This window comes from Rana temporaria, chromosome 5 (assembly GCF_905171775.1).
Source record: "Rana temporaria chromosome 5, aRanTem1.1, whole genome shotgun sequence".
In the NCBI taxonomy this organism is placed as follows: Eukaryota; Metazoa; Chordata; class Amphibia; order Anura; family Ranidae; genus Rana; species Rana temporaria.
In genome coordinates this window covers 322,209,262-322,229,459 of record NC_053493.1, presented here as the reverse complement: position 1 = coordinate 322,229,459, position 20,198 = coordinate 322,209,262, and the positions used below count along the sequence as shown (strand labels likewise).

At 41.1% G+C, this 20,198-nt stretch overlaps 1 protein-coding gene across 1 annotated transcript in view; it reads right to left on the bottom strand.

The window, feature by feature from the left end:
• The window catches only part of LOC120940997 (lipoxygenase homology domain-containing protein 1-like), a 470,937-nt gene that overhangs the window by 23,631 nt on the left and 427,108 nt on the right, over nt 1-20,198 (bottom strand). The window contains exons 52-53 of the mRNA XM_040354208.1: nt 15,504-15,726; nt 3,056-3,204 (exon numbers count right to left, since the gene is read on the bottom strand). Coding sequence (XP_040210142.1) covers nt 3,056-3,204; nt 15,504-15,726 — 372 coding nt within the window. The remainder of the gene's footprint in view (nt 1-3,055; nt 3,205-15,503; nt 15,727-20,198) is intronic.

Below are 20,198 nucleotides of genomic sequence, written 5' to 3'. Positions count from 1 at the left end.
GTGCACTACATTATATCTACAAACTTGCTGATATGTTGTCCTCCATACAGAATGTCAGTATTGCAATAGTCCCATCACTTCCACACTCTTAATGCCTGCTGCGAAACTCATTGTTACTTTAGCCCTATTAATGTCAGTGAAGTTAAATTAAAAGTGAATGCCGTCACTTCCGGCACTTCAGCTCAGATAAGGCAGAACTCCAGGCACATTGATTTTTGTCACTTCTTAAGTGCAAAAAAGGACCCTGCTTGCTCTGGGAAAACAGCAATGTAAATGGGAAATTGTGAAGTTGCTTCACTGTTTTTTTAATTATAAAGTTCTACATAATTTGGGTATTATTGTTCTGTACCTAATGAGTTTTGCTGTTGGGATTGGCTTTGGTTTGCTTTGAATGGATGTTTTCTTTGGTGGCGATGTCCTGTCGATTTGGTGTGTTTTGTTGGGACAAGCGTGCTTCACCCTGACATGAGATGGGGTGTAGCCGGCTTGTGCTTGCTTTGGTGACCTTTCCCTTAAAACCTTTACAGCAGCTGGGTGTGGGTGTTTGCCCATTTCCATCATGGCCGCTGTGCTGCACTGGGCATGTGCAGGGTTACTTGTGTGCGCATATGTGGGTCGGTGAACCTGTGCTGGACATTCTCCCCCTCTGTGGATTGATGTGGTGTTTGCCTTTTGCCAATTATCTAATGCAGGGGTCTCCAAATGTTCTAAACATAGGGCTAGTTAACGGTCCTTCAGACTTTAGGGGGGCAGGACTGTAGCCATTGGGAGTAGAAAAGACTCTGATGTCAGTGGAAAATAGCAATGTCCCATCTTTGGCATCATTAGAAGGAACAGTGCCCCATCATTGGTGTCTGCATCAGTGAATGAAATGATGCCCCAAGTGCAGATAAAAGCAATCAAAGGGTGCATCTGGCTATGTGGCAGCAGTTTGGAGACCACTGGTCTAATGGTATGTGCTTGGATAAGTTTGTTCTTATAGACACGGCTTCATTTGATCCTTGTCTGCCTGGTTTATGGTATTTGCCTTTCTGCTGGCTGCGTTGTTTATTGCAGTATATCCACCTTTGAGTTATTTATTTAACAACACAGCTATGCTTTTTGAACCTAGGTAACTATAGTATGTGTTTATGTATGTACATTGTAATGAGTTATTGATTTAGATGAGTTTAATATTTTTTTTTAAAATCATCCCCACAATTATCGCTGCAACTGTAGTCTATCAGCATGCTGTATATTTTTGTAATCTTTTTTCTTTAAGTAAAATCCAGCATCACTATCAACAATGTTGATAAATGTAAAGTTATGCACTTGGGGGCTAAGAATATGCATGCATCATACATAGTAGTGAGAAGAGAGTGAGTGTTTCCGCACCAATAATAAATGCATCATACATACTAGGGGGAGTACAACTGGGGGGATCTGTAGTGGAGAAGGATCTGGGGGTTTTAGTTGATCATAAGCTCAATAATAGCATGCAATGCCAAGCTGCGGTTTCCAAAGCTAGCAAAGTCCTTTCTTGTATTAAGAGAGGAATGGAGTCCAGAGACAGAGATATCATTTTGCCCCTGTACAAATCATTAGTAAGACCTCATCTGGAATATGCAGTTCAGTTTTGGGCACCAGTTCTCAAAAAGGATATTGGGGAACTGGAGAAAGTGCAGAGAAGGGCAACCAAACTGATAAGAGGAATGGAGGAGCTCAGCTATGAGGAAAGATTAGAAGAACTGAATGTATTCACTCTTGAGAAGAGAAGAATAAGGGGGGATATGATCAAAATGTACAAATATATAAGGGGTCCATATAGTGAACTTGGTGTTGAGTTATTCACTTTACGGTCAACACTGAGGACAAGGGGGCACTCTTTACGTCTAGAGGAAAAGAGATTTCATCTCCAAATACGGAAAGGTTTCTTCACAGTAAGAGCTGTGAAAATGTGGAACAGACTCCCTCCAGACGTGGTTCTGGCCAGCTCAGTAGATTGCTTTAAGAAAGGCCTGGATTCTTTCCTAAATGTACATAATATAACTGAGTACTAAGATTTGTAGGTAAAGTTGATCCGGGGAAAATCCGATTGCCTCTCGGGGGATCAGGAAGGAATTTTTTCCCCTGCTGTAGCAAATTGGATCATGCTCTGCTGGGGTTTTTTGCCTTCCTCTGGATCAACTGCGGGTATGGAGTTGAGTGTAATAGGCAGCGCCATTACCCCCATATAACTTTACTCAAGGATCTAAGAGACACCATGTAGGTTTACAGAATACACAGACTTCTGTGAATGGCCAAGGGGAGAGGATGGCTGACAACTAGTGTTTGCAACTATGAGACCCACAGATCTCAAATCCAGAATAGGCTTGAAGAACAGCATTAGCTGTGCTATCCAACATCTTTGTATATGATAAAGATGTAGAATAAATTAAGGAAGTGGAACTGCAGTCTAATAAAAACATCTTTGCCATTCTGAAGCTTCCCTCCAAACCATTTGCATATATACTGTAATCCTGTACTTTCCAAATATGCTGCTGAAATCTCCTTCCACTGAGTTTGGCTGCATCCATTTTAACTGTGGGCAGCTGAAGCTGCTGCCTGTTCACTGTCTGGATTTACACAGAGGCACACCTCCAGCTCTGCAGGCCTGATTGGCACTCCTATGACTCATCCCCCTTCCCTTCCTGGCAAACTCTTACGAGAGTGAGAGAGCTGTACATGATGTCATAAGCCTAGGCTTTTTACCAGACAAGAAACATTAAGTGGGCTGCATACGTTTTTCTATCCAAAGTTAAAACAACAAAGGCACAAGATTTAATAGCTGGAAAGTTGAAAGTTCTGCTTTAATTTAATGTAAAGCAGATGAAATACAGAAGGTTTGGATTACTTTTTAGTTTTGGTTACAAATTTGCATAGCATTGCTTTAAGTTGCTATATGTTTGTTCTCTTTTAAAATAGACGTACTTGATTTCATAAACCAGAGAGAATGGTATATCAGTAATACTACTGGTCTCTTATAAACATTATTACATTCTTACAATATCATGAAATCATGTGTAATCTGGCTTACCTCATCTCCATTTTCATCTAGCGTACTTTGCCATTTTAGGTATCTGTGTCCTGTGTCTCCATGTTTTCCATGCACACAAATACCAATATTTAGTTGATCTTTCTGTTCCAGCAGGCCAGTGGAATATAAAGTGATGTGATATGTAGCCGCTACAAATACAAGTAACAGTCATTTATTTTTCAAACACTGCTTAATATATCTTTAAAATGGTAACACTTTTCTGAAAAGCTAGTGAGAGTACATCAGTTGTAAATATGATACACCTCCTCCATGATGTTTTGCTTTAGTATAGTTACATACAGTAGTAGGTAACGTTGAAAAAAGAGGCAAGTCCATCAAGTCCAACCTATGTATGTGGTTATAGCTCAATATTACATTGTATACCCCTGTATGTTGTGATTGTTCAGGTGCTTATCTAATAGTTTTTGAAACTATCGATGCCCCCCGCTGAAACCACCACCTGTGAAAGGGAATTCCACATCCTTGCCACTCTTACAGCAAAGAACCCTCTATGCAGTTTAAGGTTAAGCCTCTTTTCTTCTCATTTTAGAGTGGCCACATGTCTTATTAAACTCCAGTATGGTATTTGTAAATTGAAATAATTTCCCCTCTCAAGCGTCTCTTCTTCCGAGAGAATAAGTTCAGTGCTCGTAACCTTTCTTCATAACTAATATTCTCCAGACCCTTTATTAGCTTTGTTGCCCTTCTTTGTACTCGCTCCATTTTCAGCACATTCTTCCTGAGGACTGGTGCCCAGAACTGGACAGCATACTCCAGGTGCGGCCGGACCAGAGTCTTATAGAGTGGGAGAATTATCACTTTATCCCTGGAGTTAATCCCCTTTTTAATGCATGCCAATATTCTGTTTGCTTTGTTAGCAGCAGCTTGGCATTGTATGCCATTGCTGAGTCTATCATCCACTAGGACCCCCAGATCCTTTTACATCCTAGATTCCCCCAGAGGTTCATATTTTTGCCACCCAAATGCATTATTTAAAATTTTTCTAAATTAAACCTCATTTGCCATGTAGTTGCCCACCCCATTAATTTGTTCAGATCTTCTTGCAAGGTTTCCACATCCCGCAGAGAAGTTATTGCCCTGCTTAGCTTAGTGTTGTCCGCAAATACAGAGATTGAGCTGTTTACCCCATCCTCCAGGTCATTTATGAACAAATTAAACAGGATTGGTCCCAGCACAGAACCCTGGGGGGACCCCACTACCAACCCCTGACCAGTCCAAGTATTCCCCATTTATCACCACCCTCTGAACTCGCCCTTGTAGCCAGTTTTCAATCCATGTACTCACTCTATAGTCTATGCTAAGGATCTCCAAACTACAGCCCTCCGGCTGTTACGGAACTAAACTTCTCATGCGGTATTGTAAAACTCTGACATTCACAGACATGACTAGGCATGATGGGAATTGTAGTTTCTGAACAACTGGAGGGCCGTAGTTTGGAGACCCCTGGTCTATGCCAATGGACCTTACTTTGTACAGAAAACATTTATGGAGAACTGTGTCAAATGCTTTTGCAAAGTCCAGATACACCACGTCTACAATAAATGTAGATCTACACCACGTCTACAGGCCTTCCTTTATCTAGATGGCAGCTCACCTCCTCATAGAAGGCTAATAGATTGGTTTAACAAAAACAATTCTTCATGAATCCATGCTGATTACTGTTAATGGTACAATTTGTATTACTAAAATCTTGTATATAGCCCCTTATCATCCCCTCCAAGAGCTTGCTTACTATTGATGTTAGGCTAACTGGTCTGTAATTCCCAGGGATGTATTTTGGCTAGTTTTTAAATATTGGTGCTACATTGGTTTTTCTCCAATAAGCTGGTACCATTCCGGGCAGTAGACTGTCAATATTCCTGGACTTGTTTTAAAACAGTCCGCTGGAATCCTGCCCGTCGTCTGTACAGACCTACCGTACATGTCCGAGCGCCCACCATCCCTCGCATGCGTCGAATGACTTCGACGCATGCGTGGAAGCATTTAACCACTTCCCGACCTCCGCATGTAAATGTAGGTCCACAATATGGGACGTACAGGCACATGGGCGTTAATGTACGTCCTTGCCTATTAGCGGGTGGGGGGTCCGATCGGGACCCCCCCGCGCTACATGCGGCGGTCGGGTTCGCTCGGGGAGCGATCCGGGACCACGGCGCGGCTATTTGTTTGCGATCGCTCCCCGGAGCTGAAGAACGGGGAGAGCCATATGTAAACACGGCTTCCCGTGCTTCCCTATGGCGGCGCATCGATCGTGTCATCCCCTTTATAGGGGAGACGCAATCGATGACGTCAGTCCTACAGCCACACCCCCCTACAGTTGTAAACACACACTAGGTGCACCCTAACTCCTACAGCGCCACCTGTGGTTAACTCCCAAACTGCAACTGTCATTTTCACAATAAAGAATGCAATTTAAATGCATTTTTTGCTGTGAAAATGACAATGGTCCCAAAAATGTGTCAAAATTGTCCGAAGTGTCCGCCATAATGTCGCAGTCACGAAAAAAATTGCTGATCGCCGCCATTAGTAGTAAAATTTTTTTTTTTATAAAAATGCAATAAAACTATCCCCTATTTTGTAAACGCTATAAATTTTGCGCAAACCAATCGATAAACGCTTATTGCGATTTTTTTTACTAAAAATAGGTCGAAGAATATGTATCGGCCTAAACTGAGGGAAAAAAATGTTTTTATATATGTTTTTGGGGGATATTTATTATAGCAAAAAGTAAAAAATATTGCATTTTTTTTCAAAATTGTCGCTCTATTTTTGTTTATAGCGCAAAAACTAAAAACCGCAGATGTGATCAAATACCACCAAAAGAAAGCTCTATTTGTGGGGAAAAAAGGACGTCAATTTTTTTTGGGAGCCACGTCGCACGACCGTGCAATTGTCTGTTAAAGCGACGCAGTCCCGAACTGTAAAAACACCTTGGGTCTTTAGGCTGCATATTGGTCCGGGGCTTAAGTGGTTAACTGGCAGGCCCGCCCACGTCGCCGCGTCATCGTCGCGGCGACACCGTGGACACGCCCCGCGTATTGTTTACGAGCAGATTTCTGTACGATGGTTAGTACAGCCATCGTACAGAAATCCCCGGCCAGACATGTACGGTGAAAACGGTCCGGCGGACCGCTTTCATCATACATGTTTGGTCGTCTGTACACGGCCTCAGGGTTCCCTTTACTGGAACTAAGGGACCAACCCAACCCCTCAAAAACAACCCCACACCATAATCCTGCCTCCACCAAATGATTTGGACCATTGCACAGAGCAAGGTCTATAAAGACATGGATGAGCGCGTTTGAGGTGGAGGAGCTTGGATGGCTTGCACAAAATTGTGTATCTTGTTTTAGGATCATCTTCTACGCCACTTAGGAGGCCTGGGGATATCTTAGCCACTCAGGCTTCACCTACAGTATAGCTAAAATATACTTTTGGGCATATTGGTGCCTAACAAAAATCATAAAGGGGTACACAAACTTTCACTGGAACTGAAATAATCTAACAGAGCCAATGTGTGAGTAAAATGCTTTTCAGCCAGCCCAAGATAATGCATCTGGGGTTTGTGATGATTGTGTATGTGAATCACATAAATTGTAGTTGTAATTCTCATAAAATGCTTGTCTCGATCCAGCAGCAAGTCTCATGAGCCAGCGTAACAATATTACAGGAAGGCAATTGATTTCATTACATTAATTTTAATCTTTTTATTTCTTGAATTCTAGTGAAATCTCATTTTTGCTTGGGACCTTTTTTTAACACTGCTAGCTTCACATGTGATGACGACCCTTACAAAAGCCAAACTGCATCACTATGGTTACTGAATATAACTATTCATTGTCCTATAATATTAAAGGGAACCTGTAGTGCTTTATTATATTTTTAAATGTTAGTTTATTTATTGTTTTTAGTCAATCAACAGCCAGCCGTTCTTTACTTGTATATCCTAGCACATTTCTGCATGGTACTGTCTCAGGGTCCATGCCAGAAAGATTAGTAAGAACCTTTAGTAAGCATTAGGGTGTAGGTTAAGGTTTATGTTGTGGTTAATCTCAGGGCTAGTGAGTTTATTGTATGGTTCAGTTAATTGTTAAAGTGATATTAAAGTCGTTTTTATACTTACCTGCTCTGTGCAGTGGTTTTTCACAGAGCAGCCTAGATCCTTCTCTTCTCGGTTCCCTCGCTGCCACTCTCCTGGCCCCTCCCTCCTGCTGAGTGAACCCACAGCAAGCAGCTTATTTTGCACCCGACCTGAGCGCTGCTCTGTGTGTCCATTCAGACACAGAGCCATGGCTCGGCCCCACCCCTTCTCTTTCCCTTATTGGCACACTGACTTTGTATGACAGCAGTGGAAGCCAATGGCTCCTTTTGCTGCATCTCAGCCAATGAGGAGCGAGAGACATGGGAGAGCCTCAGCACTTATGCACATCCCTGGATGGAGATGGGGCTTAGGTAAGTATTAGGGGGAGCTGAGGGAGGAGCTTCACACGTTCAGCCTTTACAACCACTTTAGGTTTAGTGAAAAGAATAGTTATAAATAGCTCAGATATGAAGGGTTATTGTTTTACTTAGTAGATAACCTTTAAAAGGTCAAATGTTAGGTTAAACAAAAACCACCGTGAGCAGGTAGGAGCATTGTCTCTTTTGCAATAAAATACATTTACCTGCCTGTTCTTAATCTTATTTTGATTGTACACTGAGCTTTTTACTAGATGGCAGCACACGCGCAATCTCTTTAAGGCTCTATAGCAGGGGTCTCCAAACTTTTTAAACAAAGGGTCAGTTTATTACCCTTAAGAATTTAGAGGGCCAGTGGGAGTAGAACATGTCCTAGCATCTATAACAATGTCACATCCTTGGTGTCAGTTTGAGGAATTGGCGTATTTGGGAGGAATAGTGTATTGATACTGATGTCAGTGTAAAGAATAGTGCCCAATCATTGGCATTGGTGGGAGTAAAAATGCCCCATCACTGGCGTAAGTGGGAGGAATAGTGCTCCATCATTGGAGTCAGTGGGAGGAATAGTGCCCCATCATTGACGTCAGTGGAAAGAATAGTGCCCCATCATTGGCGTCAGAGGGAGGAATAGTGCCCCATGATTGGTGTCAATGGGAGGAATAGAGCCCGATCATTGGCATCAGTATGAGGAATAGTGCCCCATCATTGTAGTCAGTGGGAGGAATAGTGCTCCATCATTGGCTTGTGGAAGGAAGGAAAATGTTAAATGGTTTTCAAAAATTAAAAAAATGTGCAAAGTGTGGGGTGCATTTGTATTTACTTTGTAGAACCACCTTTCTCTGCAATTACAGCTGCAAGTATTTTTGGGGATGTCTCTACCAGCTTTGCACATCTAGAGAGTGACTTTTTTGCCCATTCTTCTTTGCAAAATCGCTCAAGCTCTTTTAAATTGGATGGATAGCGTCTGTGTAATCGGCGCGACCGCGCAATGACGTCATCGCCCGGCGCCGCGTGCGTTCCAGCTTGGAACGCGAAGTGCCGAGCGTAATCAACGCTCCATTCGGCACACATGCCTCTCAGCTATAAACAGAACAGCGTGTAATACACATGCTGTTCTATTATTGTCAGCCGTAGCCGGCCACGCTACAGAACTACTGGTACCATCAATCCCTAACCTGGAAACCATTCAAGCTAATGCCCTAGCTGGATCCACGCTGTCATGCATACTGCCATTGCTGGGACACCCTGAGATATCTTCCTCCAGGAGACCCTACACTACAGAATCCTGAGGCTGCTACTACCTTATTGGAAAACATTCACCGCTGCATACGGATAGGTACTATTACTACCCTAGAATTAATCAATTCTTATATACCCTTACAAAGTGCTGTATTTGGATCTGGAATGATTAATAGTATCCTGCTGCTTCAGTTTACTTAGTGGACCTTCAGCTAACACTTCTGCAATATCTTAAGGGGACATACTATCTGAAACCATCTGAGCTATATTTGCCTCTCTCATGCAAATGCTAGTTGCATACAGTATTCTCATATGCTACGTTCTTGACATGTGTTGTTAAATGTATATGGGCTTGCCCCCTCAAGTATTGAACATGTTCGCTCTAATTTTTCAAGCTAAGGTTTGAAGGTATTTCATACCTGGTCCCTTAGTAGCCCAATGCATTCCTTTATGTAAAGTGATATGATGTAGAGAACCCCCAAACTCCTGTTCTCTGATTGGAGTGACGCCTGGGGTCCAGTACTGATAATCACTTGCATAGAGGTAGGTAGGTTTGTAGTTGTGCCATACTTGTGCCATACTCTTTCCATTTTTAGATGATGGATTGAACAGTGCTCTGTGAGATGGTCAAAGCTTGGATATGTTTTTATAACCTAAGCCTGCTTTAAAATTTTCCACAACTTTATGACTGACCTGTCTGGTGTGTTCCTTGGCCTTCATGATGCTGTTTGTTCACTAACATTTTCTAACAAACCTCTGAGGGCTTCAGAGAACAGCTGTATTCATACTGAGATCAAATTACACACAGGTGGACTCTATTTACTAATCAGGTGACTTCTGAAGGCAATTGGTTCCACTAGATTTTAGTTAGGGGTATCATAGTAAAGGGGCCTGAATACAAATGCACGCCACACTTTTTACATATTTATTTGTAAAAAAAAAAATTAAAAACATTTATCATTTTAATTCCACTTCACAACTATGTATATAAATTAGTTTACACCATGTCAGAGATTAGTGTGTTGTTGCCACATCCCTGGCATATAGGAAAAAGGAGACCCCCCTTGCTTGGGACTTTGAAGGCAACAACCACACAAGTATAGAGTAAAAAGTATTTCTTATTACACATAAAATTTGATCATCCAGACATGTAATGATCAATTTAAAAAACATACAATATCAAAAGACATAAGCACAAACAGAAAACATAACAAAATTACATAGCAAGCATAAAATGGTATTGTGAATACTCTCCGTTTATTGAAAAATCTCCGGTACTCGACACGTTTTTGGTTCAAGCCCTTCGTCAGGGGTATTGGATAGGAGAATATGTAATCATAAATTTGTCAAAAGGTAAGTATAAGCTGATTTGAAGGACAAAATTACATAGCAAACATAGAATGGTATTGTAAATACTCTCCCGGAAGCATTGCCAGGAGAGATGGATGCTGGACGCTGATGAGCTGCTCTAAGTACAGGTATGGGTTTTTTCAAGTGACCCTGTGTGCGCTCTAAACGGACCAAGAGAGGCTATATTGAGGCTTTGGATAGCATCACTTAACAATCATCAGATTTACAACTCCCTTGCTGCACCTTGCATACCACATTGATCTGTGACCAACCAGCATATGTAGGGCTCCCATTAGATACTGCTTGACTTCGTTGGGCAGTGTCGGTAGGCTTTCCATTGACGCCATCTTCTGCAGTGTTTTACCAACTTTTTGTGTTTGCATAGTAGAATATACTCCTTCAAATCAGCTTATGCTTACCTTTTGACAAATTTATGATTACATATTCTCCTATCCAATACCCCTGACGAAGGGCTTGAACCAAAAACGTGTCGAGTACCGGAGATTTTCCAATAAACGGAGAGTATTCACAATACCATTCTATGCTTGCTATGTAATTTTGTTATGTTTTCTGTTTGCGCTTTTGTCTTTTGATATGGTATGTTTTTTAAATTGATCATTACATGTCTGGATGATCAAATTTTATGTGTAATAATAAATATTTTTAACTCTATACTTGTGTGGTTGTTGCCTTCAAAGTCCTTACTTCACAATTATGTGTCACTTTGTGCTGGTCTATCACATTAAAATCCCAATAAAATACATTTACGTTTTTGGTTGTAACATGACAAAATGTGTAAAATTTCAAGGGGTATAAATACTTTTTCAAATCACTGTACTTGGGCTTTTCCTCATAGACAGCATCCAAGTGAAGTACAGGGTAGGTTTGGTAATACAGATTAACAGCTGGAGGCAGGGCCTGGACAAGGTTTAAATCCTTAAAGGGGTTGTAAAGGTACAATTTTTTTCCTAAATAGCTTCCTTTACCTTAGTGCAGTCCTCCTTCACTTACCTCATCTTTCGATTTTGCTTTTAAATGTCCTTATTCTCACTTCCTGTTCTTCTGTCTGTAATTCCACACAGTAATGCAAGGCTTTCTCCCTGGTGTGGAGTGTCGTGCTCACCCCTCCCTTGGACTACAGGAGAGTTAGGACGTTGCAGATAGAGAAAGGAGCTGTGTGTTAGTGGGCATCCTGACTCCCCTGTAGTCCAAGGGAGGGGGCGAGCACGACACTCCACACCAGGGAGAAAGCCTTGCATTACTGTGTGGAGTTACAGACAGAAGAACAAGAAGTGAGGATTTCTCAGAAGAAATAAGGACATTTAAAAGAAAAATGGAAGGATGAGGTAAGTGAAGGATGACTACACTAAGGTAAAGGAAGCTATTTAGGAAAAAAAATTGTACCTTTACAACCCCTTAAACCCTATGCTGTTTACACTCACACATGTTTTATACTGTGTTTATGGCAGCAGTAATAATTTAATAACAACGCATTCAAATCTTACATTGGGCCAGGGGAATTCAGTGACTAAGTCCCTGATCAGTGTGCAGTTGGTCTTTAAAAAAAAATAAGAACATTCTTACCCATAAACTGGAACTAAGGAATGATTGTCAGATACACGTTGTACTCCGAAGGCATTGGCATTGTTCAGCCAGTGCTTGTATATTAGTGATGTATGGAGAAGCTCACTGACAGGTGTGAGTGTATCTTCCTAAGACAAACACTCTTGAGGCTCTGACTTTCACGGATATCAAATCAATAGTGTTCATCAAAGCTCACAGCTGCCACTCAATGGAAAGAGTTGATCTCCTAGTTTATGAAACTTTCATAGGCTGAGCAGTGACAGTTTTCCATTAAAAGTTTCTACTGCACACATTGATTTGTATCATGTGCCTAGCTTTTCTTTGCTTATCATTTTGATGTAATATCCTCTCAGACGCAAGTCAAGAGATCTTCCAAAAGATGACCTTTATTAATCAATTTGCTTTTCTCTTCACTTTCTCTTATCAAACACTGAAACTTTTGTTGTGCGCATTTCACTAATGAAAAGCAAAAATGTAAACAACGGGTTGGTCCTACTAAGCTGTTCTGAGTGCCTGTCTCTCTTGGGTGATTTTACATTTATTTTACATTACAGAGAATTGGAGAGAACAAGTGACTTTCAGCTTGCCACAACAGGAGGGGTGACACTTCATAGCAGGAGATGGCAGAACTAGGAATACCAACCGAGAGACCGTAAAGCTGGAGTTCACAGACACATAAAAGAACTATAAATGTCAGATTTGAGAGGATAAAAAAAAAAAATATTACAATGGTAAAATTATGTAGTAGGGCAGCTGTCATCAATTAGAACACTACTTTTTGCTTAAAATGTTCTTCTATTTATTTTATTGACCAGGACTACACTTTTCTTTGCTTCATTGTGCTCAATATCACTATTTGTTTGAGGTATTTCATTACACAGCACAAGTGGGTTGCTAAAAGTGGCCACAGATGGTAGATCTGAGCAGTATCTATCTATTGTGATTTCTCCATCACTAACCATAAGGCCCTGTACACACGATCAGTCCAAACTGATGAAAACGGACTGAAGTTCAGTTTCATCGGTTAACCGATGAAGCTGACTGATGGTCTAATGTGCCTACACACCATCAGTTCAAAAACCGATGGAGTCCAACGCGGTGACGTAAAACACAATGACGTGCTGAGAAAAATGAAGTTCAATGCTTCCAAGCATGCGTCGACTTGATTCTGAGCATGCCCGGGTTTGGAACCGATGTTTTTTTTTAATTTTTTTATTTGTAAAACAGGGACAAGGCCACGCGGGCCGACAAGCATAAAACACAGTAGTACACACAGTGCACGCAATGCATAAAATCACACATCAACAGAACACATTGCATTAGAAACAGTGCTACCTTCCCCTCGGAAGCCCCCCACGGGCCGCCAGCGCTGATAAGGGCCCGCGTCCCCGGGGCTCGCCCGAAGGCCGCCCCGCGCCAACAGCCCGCGGAGGCCCGCATGGAAGGGGAGGAGAAGCTCCCCAGCCTGTGGTAAACATCATAACAACATGCCCGGACCGCGCAACCGGCCCCAACTTTTTCTTTTTATACAGGAGGACCCACAGGTGGGGGTCATGTAAAAAGGTCAAGGTTAGAGGAGCAGAGCAGAGGTGTAGCTAGGAAGAAGGAGAAGAAGAAGGCGGTCAGAGATAGGGAAAGAGGGGAAAAGGGGAGAGGGGAGTAGGGATTTAATTCTTCTAGTCGCACGCCCCTCCGTAGGGAGGGGGGGGGGGAGTCTCGCATGTAGCGCTCCGCGCCAGCATAGAACTGGACAGGGATTGGAGGGCACCCGCCCATGGGTATATGTTCACACATCCGCTGAGGGCTCTCTCAGTGCCTGGCCCTCAGCCGAGTATCTAAAAATATCCCAGAGCTGCCAGGTGTTTTTAAAGGTTTCCTGCCTGTTGTGCGCTGTGAGGACCAAGTCCTCCATGCGCCTAATCTCTTCCACTTTTGCGAGCCTGGAACCGATGCTTTTGCGTACTAACCAACCATTCAATTTTAAAGCAAGTTCTAAATTTTGCAACCGAAGGATAACAGACCGATGGGGCCCACACGCGGTCGGTTTGGACCGATGAAACTGAACTTCAGTCCGTTTTCATTGGTTTTGTCCAACCGTGTGTACAGGGCCTAAAGCAGTGGTGGCATATAAGAAACACCAACCCATTAGTACAAAAATATGTAATCAGTGCTCATTTGGTCTTAAGGGCTAGGTGCATGTGTATAGGTACTGATCGGGTGTGTAGTTTCCCCCAAAGGAGCAAAATGTCAGCACGGATGCCCAAATGGCCAAAGTTTGGTCTGAACTTGTGTGTGGACTGAACCTGGAGCTCATCCCTACCCCAAAAGTTCCCTGTTATTTTGCAGAGGGAATTCCAGACAAGAGGTCCATTTTTCAGGTTACATCTTAGCCACATTTCGTATTTATGGATGGTCCCTATAATTTTGCAAATATTCACTTTTTGAGTTCAGTTACATTTTACTTTGTGTCTTTTATATTTCCTTGGCGTTTAACTTATTTTTTTTGAAAAAAGACAGAGACAAGAAAAACATATACAATGACAAAATACGATAGGATGAAACATCCAAAAGTTTTGTAAAGTAGTACATGTATCATTATCATAATACAGGTCATAAAGCAGTGTTCCAAAAATATCCATCAGCGCTCCAACCAGGGAATTAAATATAATTAAGACATTCACCTTACGGCATGAATAGTATAGTTTCTAGAGCCTGTGAAATTACGTGTCGGAGAGTCATCTGACCCCTAGAGTTGGATATCAATGCCAATCGGGATAATTGTTTCCCTTACAATAAAAGCAGTAGCCAACCAGACAGCTTGAGGAGTCATTCAAAAGCAAAGGTATAAGAGAAAAAGGGATATTATTAGGATAGTGCCAAGTGTCAACGTTTGCGTACAAATGACAGGCTCCTTTATCTATAATAATGAGTGGATCTGTCCTGTAGACACAAACGTTTGTTTACTAAAGGCAAGTAGTCGCTCACTTTGCAAAGGAATTTTCTCCAGTAGTGAAAATTCACTTTGCAAATAATACTCAATCATGTGCAAAGAAAATAAGAAATAAACACACATTTTTGCTTGCAGATAATGGGATGATGGAAGTCAGTGGAGCTTGTTTCCCTTGTAACTCCACTGTGTGGGTTAACACAAGAATAGACACATCTGCACAAATCTATACACTTCCTCCCTTGGGCCTCTCCCGGTGACAAATCCACTTTTCTTTCAAGATTTTTTATAAAAAAAACACAGATCCTTTTTTTCCAACCTTCTCTTCTGATGCTTACTTTTAATGCACTCCCTTCCTTGCCTTCTCACTTCCAACACTTGCTCACTCCTTTCCTTTACCCCAAACCTCAGTTCTGAAACACACTCCCTGCTCACCCCGCCATCACCCTGGAAGGACTTTTCAACAGATATATTTTTTCTACATGTAGAAAAATATATACTCGAACAATGCAGAATGCTTCTGACACCATTAAATAGCAAAGTTAGTGCAATAGGCTGTAATTTGTTAATCACTTGCATATATTCCACCATCCATTGATGTCTTTAGTGTTCGACCATCATAAGTAACCAGATAGCTAAACAGATATCCAGACAGACACATACAGTATTAAAGTTGAACTAAATGTATCATGAGCTTTACTTCCGGAACATCTTCATTTGCAATTGTTACTCCAGACTTGTAAAGCACGTCTTACAGGAACTCTATCTCCCCGTCCATCGTTATTTGTATCTCTGCAGTTTAGACTAAGTCTAGAATTAAAAAGATATTAGCTTATTCTAAAAACATACCAGAAAGGGAGGCTTTTAGAGGCCATTCTACTGGGACTTCAATCCATCTGTCTCCGCTTAATGAAAGAGGAAGTGTTTTATTTATTGGCTGGTTAAACGTATCCAAGGTTCTTGTATTCTGCATTTTTAAGTGGTACAGGGATAACCGCCCCAGGTCTTCTTTCCAGTTCTCAAGGCCCAGTCTCACTTTAAATAATTCTCCTAAATCATACGTGAGGTTTACCTAGGAAAAGATGTTCATGTAGAATATTATATAGTATTGCTCTAAGGACAACATTGGATTGATATTTTCTACAACTTGCTCACAAACAAATTGTTTCAGTGAGGGAAATAATCAAGAGAAGGGAATTTTCTCAGGTATAAGAGATAACATGTGAAGCCAATATAATTTTCAATGCATTTTCAAAATGAGAGTAGCCAGTAAATAAAGGAATCTTGCAAGTAGCCAGCAAAGGCTGGAAAATTCTCTAAGGACATACAGTAGATGTTATGAACTCACTATGATTTGAACTGCAACCAAATACATTTTTTAGTTTTGGCTAGAGTCAGAAAGTTTTAGATTTTACGTTAGAGATTTATTGTTATTTGTGAATTAAGTTGGTCATACAATAATACATTTCTTTTGTTCAGCCTGGAGGCTGAACCCAAAAAATCTAGCAGATTCCTTCATCCACAAGAACAGTGTGGATGGACAAATCTCCCCTGCATTCTATTGTTCTATTCTATTCTTGTATTCTGACCGCCACTAGCACTGGTTTTCCGAATACATGAACAGTTGATTGGTTGCAGGCACTGTTCGACCAACAATCTTTGGCCCAGTTACACAGGTACATAGTTAGTCAGGTTAAACCATAAAAATAAATAAATAAATAATAATATTATACAGTCCCATATACACAATCCTATACCCACAGTTGATCCTGAGGAAGATGAAAAACCCCAGCAAAGCATGATCCAAAATTCCTTCCTGGTCCACCAAGAGGCAGTTGGAGTTTCGCTAAATCAACTTTACCTATAAATGTCAATACCCAATTATATTATGTACATTTAGGAAAGAATCCAGGTTTTTCTTAAAGCAATCTACCGAGCTGGACAGAACCAGGGAGTCCATTCCACATTTACACAGCTCTTACTGTGAAGAAACCTTTCCATATTTGGAGATGAAATCGTAAGGCATAAAGAGTGCCCCCTGTGTCCTCTGTATTGACCGTAAACTGAATAACTCAACACCAAGTTCACTATATGGACCTCTTATATATTTGTACATGTTGATCATATCCCCCCTTATTCTCCTCTTCTCAAGGGAGAATAAATTCAGTTCCGCTAATCTATCCTCATAGCTGAGTTCCTCCATGCCTCTTATCAGTTTGGTTGCCCTTCTCTGCATTTTCTCCAGTTCCAATATCCTTTTTGTGAACTGGTGCGCAAAACTGAACTGCATATTCCAGATGAGGTCTTACTAATAATTTGTACAGGGGCAACATGATATCTCTCTCTCTGGAGTCCATACCTCTCTTAATACAAGAAAGGACTTTGCTCGCTTTGGAAACTTCAGCTTGGCATTGCATGATATTATTGAGATTATGATCTACCAAAACCCCCAGATCCTTCTCCACTACAGATCCCCCCAGTTGTACTCCCCCAAGTATGTACAGTATGATACATGCATATTTTTAGCCCCCAAGTGCATGACTTTACATTTATCTACATTAAACCTCATCTGCCACACAGTCGTCCAATTAAACAGTGCATTAAGATTGGCTTGTAAGTTGGAGACATCCTGTAAGGAGGTTTTTCCACTGCATAGCTTGGTGTCATCTGCAAAGACTGAAGTGGTACTTTTAATCTCAATATAATTTTTTTAAATGTATTAAATAGTAAGGGTCCCAATACTGAACCTTGGGGTACACCACTGATAACCTTAGACCATTCAAAGTATTAATCATTAACCACTACTCTGTCTTTTAGACAGTTTTCTATCCATTTACAAACTGATATTTCCAAGCCTGTAGACTTTTCCTTACACATGAGCCGTGTGTGGGGAACTTTATCGAATGCTTTTGCAAAATCCAAGGGTACTACGTCCACCACCACCCCTCTGTCCAAGGTTTTAATTACCTCTTCATAAAAATAATTCAAATTTGTTCAACAACTTCTCTCTTTTATGAACCCATGCTGTCTGTAACCTAAAATATATTTACTATTCTATGTGGCCTTTTATTAAACTCTCCAGTATCTTCCCAAGTATAGAAGTTAAACTAACAGGTCTCTAGTTACTTGGTAAAGACTTTGTTTCCTTTTTAACCACTTAAGGACCTCTTCACGCTGATATACGTCAGCAGAATGGCACGGCTGGGCACATCAACGTATAGGTACGTTGTCCTTTAAGCCCAGCCGTGGGGTCGTGGGCGCTCCCGTGACCCAGTCCGAAGCTCCGTGACCGCGGGACTCGTAGACCCGATCGCAGCTGGAGTCCCGCGATCGGTCCCCGGAGCTGAAGAAGGGGGAGAGCCGTGTGTAAACACGGCTTCCCCGTTCTTCACTGTGGCTCCGTCATCGATCGTGTCATCCCTTTTATAGGGATGTTCTCACTTTCTGGTCTAGTGACTAATGTAAACAGGACAGAGGAGATATGGGGGTTATTTACGAAAAGGTAAATACACTTTGCACTACAAGTACACTGCAATTAAGGAAAAATCTCACCAGGGACATGGAATACAAAACATCCCAACCTGAACGTCTTCTCAAGTAAGTGTTGTGCTTTATTATAGTAAAACATTAATTCTCTACTTTGAAGCACCTGTTTTTTACATAATATCAACAATGACAGCCAATAAAAAGTCTAAAGACTCCAAAAAAAAAAAATTCCACTGAAACACATTAATTACCACCTTTTAACTATAATAAAGAAAGAAAAAAAAGAAGAAAGACATTCAATTTTAATCAGAACGTTGGCTCTCCCTCTGACCTCTGTGAACCCCTCTCAAGATCCAATAAAACAAAAAAAAACACTATACTTACCTTTAATCTGGCAGTCCCATGACATCAATGGTCATTCCTGTTCTTGTTTCTTGGTGCCAATGGTGGGCAGTCCTTCCTCTTGAGCTGAGTGGTGCTCATGTGTTGACGCATGACCTCTGCTTCTTGCAGACAAAAAATACTGTGGGGGACAGCTCAAGGCCGAAGGTAACAACTGTGGTAAAAGCTGCTTTTTAGTTTTACAAATGTAAGAGCATTTAAAGCAGAAAGTCCTGGGGTTTCACTTCAAATATTTATCTCAGCATATTGCTCCACATTAAGCAACTGCCGTTTCAGCTTACTGTGGGTCTTCCTGTGCTCTGTTTGTTGTTTGCTTTTGCCTGCTGTTGGAGAGGATCATTGACAATAGGGTAGGAAACTTAAAAAAAAATATTTATGAATATTTACATCTTTCTGGTCAATCACTAATATGTTTATTGCCACTGGGGCAGGCTGGGAGAGGGTATACATATTTGGGACTGTCCTTAGGAAGCCAATATTTCCCCAAGTCTTCTGCCTGAGGTAGGGACACAGTTGTATATCTAATAGACATGTGCACACTGAAATATTTTGTTTCAGAATTTTGTTTTTGTCCGAAAAATACATTAATTTAGTTACTCCCGAAATTCGTTTTTATAAATTGTGTTTAGTTAAAACATGCATTCGTCCGAAAATCCCAATTAATTAAGGTTGAATCTGTCATTGAAGGCTTATGGTGTCTGTCGAATGTTCCAAGCAGATTTGACGGAGCAGCTAAACTGTACGATGCCGCAATTGTACATTTCTGGTCGAATGTTCCGCCTACAAGCTATAGAAGAATTCTAATGTTGTATGATACTAGTAATAATTATATTTATAAAGTATTACTACTAGTCAACCAACATTCGAATTCTTCTACAGCCTATGGGCCGAGCATTAGACAGATTTGACGTTTGTATGTTTTTCGCTGCTTCGTCGAATCTTCAGCGTTCATGTCGAATGGTCTACCCCAACACTGTTCACTGTCTCTATAATGTCGAATCTTTTCTCTTTGTGTCGAATCTTTCCTCTCTATGTAGAATAATCTTGGACTAATAGAGTAAAGGTTAGGCCCATCGACCACAGGTTTGATAGACACAGATTGCTATTGTCAGCGTCATGTCGAATCTCCTATCTATATCAAACTGTTGTAGCAACGAAAATAAAGCATTTTTAATGTCAGATCTTTTGGATTTTGGATTCTGCGCGTTCGTTTTCCTTTGTTAAAACAATAACGAAAATGCATTTGGACGAAAACAAATGCACATGTCTAATATCGAATCCTTCTGTGCCTGCTGCCAAGAGTGAATGATCTTGTATGTGGAAAATTACCTGGGATTGAAGTCTAGAATGCTGGGAAAGTGGATCAAAACACCATGGAGGAACTTCAAACAAAGTGGGGTACCAGAGAAGCTGGGTAGAAGCTTGGTGTCCTCTTCCCAAAGGATCGGTATCTGGACCACCCATTACTTTGCAGCCAGGAACTATATTTACAAGATGCTGGGTTGACTTCAACATTATCTTGTTGTAAAGGATAGAAACACTTTTTTGTCCCTCTTTTTGGGTCTGACATGTACAAGTGTTCTGTGCTCTAATCTACTTTTCAAGGAGTTTGGAATAGTGCTAAGAAACTCCTTGTTTGCTTTAAAAAGTAGCTGG